The following is a 7,499-nucleotide window of genomic DNA, read 5'->3' as shown; positions in this document are numbered from 1 at the left end:
AGAGAGGCAGGGAGAGAGTTTGTGCGAGAGAGTTTGTGAGGGAGAGAGGCAAGGGAGAGAGTTTGCGCGAGATAGTTTGTGAGGGAGAGAGGCAAGGGAGAGAGTTTGTGCGAGAGAGTTTGTGAGGAAGAGAGGCAAGGGAGAGAGTTTGTGCGAGATAGTTTGTGAGGGAGAGAGGCAAGGGAGAGATTGAGCAGGAGGAGAGTTAGTGAGGCTGAGGAATAGAGAGGCAGGGATCGAGGGAGACCATATGGGAGCTGACAGGAGTGAGTTACGGACACAGGCAGACCAACATTGTGTTCAGCTCCTCAGGTATGCCTGGATCTGAGGCTGCACGAACAGCCATGATGGTTTCATGTCCGAAAAGCTTCTCCTGACTCTAAATCTTAGCTACATCTTTAAGAGCTCTGTCGAGGTCTAGCTAGCTGTGTTCAGGGGAGCTCTGGGCCCTCAAGCATGTTGTTAGGTGGAAGTGTCCCTGAGATATTTATTGTAGACATGCACTTTCATGAGGGTGTGTGTGTGTGCTGGGGGGTTAGAGTGTGTGTTTGTGTAAGGGGAGTTAGAAGGTGTGTGTGTGTGTGTGGGGGGGGGTACATTGTGTGTGGGGGAGGGGTGGTTAGAGAGTGTGTGTGTGTGTGTGTATGTAGGGGGGTTTACAGTGTGTTTGTGGGGGGGGTAGAGTGGGTGTAGGGGGGGTCACAATGTGTGTGTGTTTAGAGGGGCTTTAGAGTGTGTGCGTAGGGGGGTTAGAGTGTGTGTGTGAGGGCGACAAGCAAGGCAGGGAGGAGGGGGAGGGACTGGGGGAATGTTTGTGCGCTAGTGTGTGTGTATGTATGAGGGGTAACAGGAGGAGGGGCACTGCTGGGAGAGGCTGCTCCACTGTCTGGTGATGGTGGCGGGAGACACCTGGAAGTGTTGTGTCTTGGAGCACTGCTGAGGGTGATTAGGGCGGTGTTTATTTCTCAGTTGCGTGGAGACTCTGTACCAGGCCTGACGTCTACCGGGAACCAGGGTCATTCAGCATACATAGGGATAGCTCAGTGGTGGAGCGTGACTAGAGAGAGATTGACTGCGCATCGAGAGGTTACAGGTTCACATCCCCCCTGTAAGGATGAATGAATCCTGAGGGAGAATCAAGAGCGGGCAGCAGCTCAGGATTCCAGCCACACATGACCCCTGGGTCAGACACCTGAGTTCAAGAAAACACGCCCTTTCATCGAATCAATGATTACGTAATGATTGAGTTACATTATTCAGGGTGTAATGTAGCATGCTTCTGACACAGCAGGACATAACACGGTTCGCAATGCAGGTGTTGATCCTCGTATTGCTCTCGCTCACGGTGTTCTGTCCGAACAAGGAGAACCCATTCAGCATTACACGGACGTCTCACTGTTTAGGTCTACCAGGAACCAGTCCGGTAGGGTTCTGTTTTGATGGGCAGCTGCAGAACGTGTTCATAAATCACCTTCGATAAATTCAGAACAATCTTCAGCCAGCACTGCTCATTAAGTGTCCATGGAACACACACACAGGGCAGCTGTACCAACCTGCAGCAATGCTGTTGTCCCTGTGGCCCTGTGTGTGTGCTTGAGGATGTTTGTGTGTGCGCTTGAGGATGTGTGTGTGCGCTTGAGGATGTGTGTGTGTGAGCACTGTTGGTGTGTGTGTGTGTGAGCACTGTTGGTGTGTGTGTGTGTGTTAAGAGGCCTGCCTACTCTCTTGTCCTCCCTGTGTCTGTCCTGGCCTGACTGCCTGTCATTAGTCCAGTATGAATGGGCTCCATTATGGCCCAGTCTGGCAGTGAGGTTCCCTGGTCATTACTAGGCCTGTCCTCCCAGACTCAGAGCCAGCAGTAATGACCCTGCACCACTTGGGCTTTAATTACCCCTGACGTCAGGCTGATGGGCTGGGCTGTGTCTGCCGAGACACACTGCAAACCACTCACTGTGACGGTCCAGGCGCCATTTAGCTCCACACGGGGTTGAAAGGAGATAGGTGTAGCTCAGCGGCGGATCAAGAGCTTGTTCAAATCCTTGCTTGTTTGCTTCGTAAACACTGTGCCTGCTTTGTGGGAGGATGGAGCGTGTGCGGGTGACGCTGCGCACCCTACCCACAATGCAGCGTGGGATGCACTGTGCGGATGGCAGGCCGAGCTCAGCTGGTCTCCCTGGTTCTGGTTGCAGGTCTGCAGGTCTCCTCTCCTCAGCGTGGCGCTGCCCCTCGGCAGCTCCTGCAGGGGGGACCAGGACTCCAGAACCAGGCAGACCCAGGTGTCTGTCTGAGCTGGGCCCCAGGCGAGGGGAGGCCTTTCACAGGCAGAGAGATCTGCTTACAGCTCTGGCTGTCTGGGGGGGGGGGAATAGGGGGGGGGGTGCTGTGAAGGCTTTGTGTTGTTAATGGCATAGATATCTCGTCCTTGTTTGTGTGTGTGTGAGTATGGGAGATAGATAGAGAAGGAGAGTGTGTGTGTTGTGTGTGTGTGTGTGATAGACAAGAGAGAGTGTTTGTGTGTGAGCGAGAGAGAGAGAAAGTGTGTGTCGGGCCTCACAGAGCGTAGAGACATGGAAAGCCTGGTAATTGCTCGTCCAATTCAGACACCAGCTATCAGAAGACTCAACAGAGAGCTGTCTGTGCTGCAAGAACCAGACCTGCAACATCTAGAATCGGAGCTTACGTCAATGTTCACGTCTTCCTTCCTCCACTGGGCACAGAGCTACTCAGTTAACTAGGATTAGGAGGACAGCTATGAGAGTGGGAGCAGGTGTAAATCAGTGGTAGAAAATGGGACCAACAAACCAAGAGGCTTCAGGTTTAAATCGGCCACCTGTTTGCTGAAAGTGTCTGCTAAGTGCACACATTACTTTACATTATGAAGAAGACAGCGGTAGCATTTACAGTCTTGAACCACTGTGTCAGTGTTCAGTGTGTGGACTCATCATGAGGAAGATGCCAGATCTGAAGAACTGGTGTGTGCTGAGGAGCGGAGTCAGAACACACACACACACACACACAGTTACCATGTTCTTTCTCTTTACACACACACACACACACACAGTTACCATGTTCTTTCTCTTTACACACACACACACACACACACACACACACACACAGTTATCATGTTCTTTCTCTTTACACACACACACACACACACACACACACACACACACACACACACACACACACACACACACATATGTTCTATGTTCTTTGCATTCACACACACAAAACATGTTGAAACACTCAAACACTGTTCATCCTTGTTTCTTTGCACACATGGCTGGACATTAATGCATTTAAACACACACACACACACACACACACATGTTCCCCAGGCTCTGAAGGACCCCCTCTAATCCACCCCCCCCCAGCCTCCCCTATAAGGACAGCTCCAACTCTCCCCCCTCAGAGACATCTGTAAGCAATCTGGGATCTTTACCCATCCTCCCATTCTAGACTTCCCTCTCTCTTCCTCTGTCTTATTCTCCCTCTGTCTTTCACTCACTATGTCCCTCTCTCTCTCTCTCTCTCTCTCTCTCTCTCTCTCTCTCTCTCTCTCTCTCTCTCTCTCTCTCTCTCTCTCTCTCTCTCTCTCTCTCTCTATCTCTATCTTTCTCTTTCTCTCTTCTGTACAATTGATGGGCCCAAAAGGAGTCCCATCCAGTAAATGTGACCCCACACTGCTCTAGCCCCAGCCCCAGCCTCAGCCCCAGTCCCAGAGTGCATCCTCAGGCCTACAGCAGTCTCAGACCAGTGTAGCAGTACAGGTCCTGAGCAGGATACTACTGGGTCTTCCATGTCACCACGGTAACAAGATCCTCTCTGCATAGCTCTGCTTTGCTAACTGATGCCAGAGTAGACAAACAAGATTGAGACTCGCTGATTGAGAGAGAGGAGGGGAGGGAACGAGAGAGGAGGGAGGGAGCGAGAGAGGAGGGGAGGGAACGAGAGAGGAGGGAACGAGAGAGGAGGGGAGGCAGCGAGAGAGGAGGGGAGGGAGCGAGAGGAGGGAAGGGAACGAGAGAGGAGGGGAGGGAGCGAGAGAGGAGGGGATGGAACGAGAGAGGAGGGAGGAGAGGAAGGTAGCACCAACCACAGAGGATGTCGGTTTGCCACATGGTTCCTGGAAGACGCGCACACGCACGCACACAGACGCACACACACATGCGTGTCACACACAGGCTCATAAGCATATACACACGCACGTTTCCACAAACAGATACACACACACAGATACACACACACACGTTCAAACAAACTGAAAAACGGTATTGTGTCCTGCTGTCTCGATGACCCGCTGCCTCTCTCCATGCTTGTCGCCTCAGACACTGTCTCTGTGAGGGACCAGGGACTCGTGCGTGTTCATGTGTATTCATATGTATGAAGTCTATGAGTCTATCACAGCTTTTTGTGTGCCAGAGGGTGTGTGTGTAGGTCTGTGTCTGTTTGCGTGTGTGTGTTCCCGCATGTGTAAGCTTGAGCATGTCGAGGAATGCTGCGTCTTGTCACGCAATGGTTGTGTGTGTGTGTGTGTGAGCGCATCTGTACGCTGGATTCTGACTAGGCCCCCCCCCCCCCCTCCCTCATCTGTGTGTGTATTCCCAGTAGGGCGTCTGGTGTAAGGAAAGAAGGTTCCAGAAGCTGAGAGAGGAGAGCAGAGGGCACAGAGGGAAGACATCTTTACGCTCTCTGACACCAAACAGACAGACGGAGAAAACGAAGGAAGTTTCTGAGTGTAAAAAAAAAAAGAGAGAAAAAAAAGAGAAAAGAAAGAGCGAAAGAAGTGGGGCCAAAATGTTTGCACTTTTCCCTCCCGATGGTCCACGTCTCATCTGTTTGTAGGAGATTCCGAAGTCACCCGACGTGACTGGAGAGGTTTCGGGGGACAATTAAAGCATTTCTGTCTAGTAAAAAGAATCCCCTCTGATTCTCCACTCGAGAACCTTTCTCACGTTCCTGAGAGGGTCCCGCCAGCATTACCTGTAGCTACATCCATCTGCTCTTTCGCTGTGGCTATTGAAGATTTAAAGCGCAGATGCTAAACCATCTCCCGCCTGTAGAGGGGGCTAGTTCCAGTGAGCTACAGCTGTTTATCCTAACGCCCACCTACCCATCACCTTACAGAATTACAGTAGTTTTCTGAAGCCTTTTTAACATTGTTTCCCTCTATAGAGCATAGGAGGAGTGGAGCTGTAGTGAACCAATGCGAATGTTTGTTTTTCCTTCTTTTCTTTATCTACGTTGTTGTACACAAACTGCAATCTCGTTTGGTGAGCCTGTGTGAAAAGCATCCAGTCTGAAGCATTCAAGAGTCTCCTGGCACTGTGTCAACAGAACCATCGACACAAATCAAATACAGTTAGTCATCGCACGAGGAGCGGACGAGACTTAGATCTGAGCATGTTGTTCGATGCCACTCTGCTCCTCCATCACACGCTTTCTTTTTATTTCTTCAAGAGCTTAGGAGGGTATATCTCACCAGCCATACCACACCATAACCTTTTAATTGTTTGACTTTTATTTTTTCCAAAAAAAAAAATCATTACAAAACAGCACAAATAAACAGACTGAAAGGAATTTGTTTTCCCTCACTTGGAAATGAATCTGTCTTAATTGGAAAGCTGGGATGTTTGTTTGGATGTTAGTGTGTTTGTTTTACGTACATTGTTGATTGCTATGAGCTGTTGTATTGGCTCATGGAGGACGAGAGAGAGCTTTCCTTGTAAATATAATAGTCTGATCTGATACTCATCTGGTCTCTTCATCACTATGGGCCTTGGGTTTCCTTAAAGCAGTATCGGCTTCAGTTTGGCTCGTGTGTGTGTGTAGAAAACATTTGTTTCACTTATCTACAGCTATTGCTATTTTGCAGTGTACTGCTATGTGAGAGTGAAGAGTTTCTGTGACTGGTGTGTCTTCAGCAGTATGGGTCATCGTGTCCTGGCCTGTGCCATGCTAGGATCCTAGATCCTGTATACAGTAGTCATGTCATGTCTATACTGGATCCAACCTGGGGAGCACTTCCTTCTCTCCAACCACACCTGCTCCTACCCCCCTACCACACCTCCTACCCCCCTACCACACCTCCTACCCCCCCTACAACATTTTACATTTACATTTAGTCATTTAGCAGACGCTCTTATCCAGAGCGACTTACAGTGAGTACAGGGACATTCCCCCGGAAGCAAGTAGGGTGAAGTGCCTTGCCCAAGGACACAACGTCATTTGGCACGGCTGGGAATCGAACTTGCCAACCTAGCCCGACTCCCTCACCGCTCAGCCATCTGACTCCTACCCCCCTACTACACCTCCTCCTACCCCCCTACTACACCTCCTCCTACCCCCCTACTACACCTCCTCCTACCCCCTTACCACACCTCCTACCCCCCCTACCACACCTCCTCCTACCCCCCTACCAAACCTCCTACCCCTCCTACCACACCTCCTCCTACCCCCCTACCCCACCTCCTACCCCCCTACCACATCTCCTCCTACCCCCCCTACCAGACCTCCTCCTACCCCCATACTACAACTCCTCCTACTCCCATACCACACCTCCTCCTACCCCCCTACCACACCTCGTCCTACGTCCAGGTGCTGGTGAGAGAGGGAAAGAGAGAAAGGAAAAGTGAGAGAAAGACAGGTAAGAAAGAGAGAAGGAGAAAGAGGGAGAGAGTATTCCCATGGCATTAGGTCAAAAGCCCTTGTAAATGGTCAAATGACAGGTACTAGTTTCCATAGTTACTGCTCTACCCTCCCTGCTGGGTGTGTGAGGCCGGGGGCTCTCCAGGCAGAGCTCATTACTGACACCCAATGGTCAAGATGAGGCACTGCATTTTATAACTGTCACTAAAACCCAAGATTCTAGTCACCTTACCTTTTAGACAGGTAAACATGTTATAACATAAAGAGTTTACACAACATCTTTGACAAAGCCGTAAAATTGTAATAAACATTTCTAAAGAATAATATGTTTTTTTTGTTGCCTTGTATCTGTACAAACATCATAGTAGGCTGTCTTTCTTTTAAATAAACACAATTAAAATCAATATCAATCTGTGATCTGCCAACTAACACATGGAACCAGGATGCTCAGACTGAATGTTTGGAGGTGGTCTCAGTTCCCTGCATCTGGTTTGTGTGTGTATGTGTGTGTGGGGGGGGTGGGAGGAGGGTGGGAGGGGGAGGATGGAGTAGGTGGTAGGTGGTACAAAGGTGTCAGACATGCTGTTTCAGGGCAGTTATAAGGAAATAAAGGGGATGGTCGCAGAAAGGTGGTGGATCTTGTGTGATAGTGGTGGTGGTGGGGGGGGGGGTAGATTGGTGGAGGTGGAAGGAGGGAGGGAAGGAGGGTGGGTAGATTAGTGGAGGTGGAGGGAGGAAGGTAGGGAAGGGGGGGTAGGGGTAACCAAGATGAAATAGGAGCGGGGAGGCAGCTGCAGTACATCTGTCTTGCACTGACGCATGTGGCATTTGACTTCCAGTGTGAAGTTCAA

The 7,499-nt window shown here is 50.3% G+C and overlaps 1 protein-coding gene across 4 annotated transcripts in view; it reads left to right on the top strand.

The window, feature by feature from the left end:
- The window catches only part of smoc1 (SPARC related modular calcium binding 1), a 36,793-nt gene extending 30,480 nt beyond the window's left edge, over nt 1-6,313 (top strand). For 3 of the 4 annotated variants that reach the window (XM_067243865.1, XM_067243862.1, XM_067243863.1), the window contains one exon: nt 4,609-6,313. In XM_067243865.1, coding sequence (XP_067099966.1) covers nt 4,609-4,648 — 40 coding nt within the window. In that variant the 3' untranslated portion in view covers nt 4,649-6,313. The remainder of the gene's footprint in view (nt 1-4,608) is intronic. The other variant, XM_067243864.1, reaches the window with a different exon arrangement.
- Nucleotides 6,314-7,499: the final 1,186 nt, after the last annotated feature.

This window comes from Osmerus mordax, chromosome 9, assembly GCF_038355195.1.
Source record: "Osmerus mordax isolate fOsmMor3 chromosome 9, fOsmMor3.pri, whole genome shotgun sequence".
NCBI lineage: Eukaryota > Metazoa > Chordata > Actinopteri > Osmeriformes > Osmeridae > Osmerus > Osmerus mordax.
The sequence above is the reverse complement of the archived record's forward strand: the minus strand, read 5'-3'. Positions and strand labels throughout refer to the sequence as shown.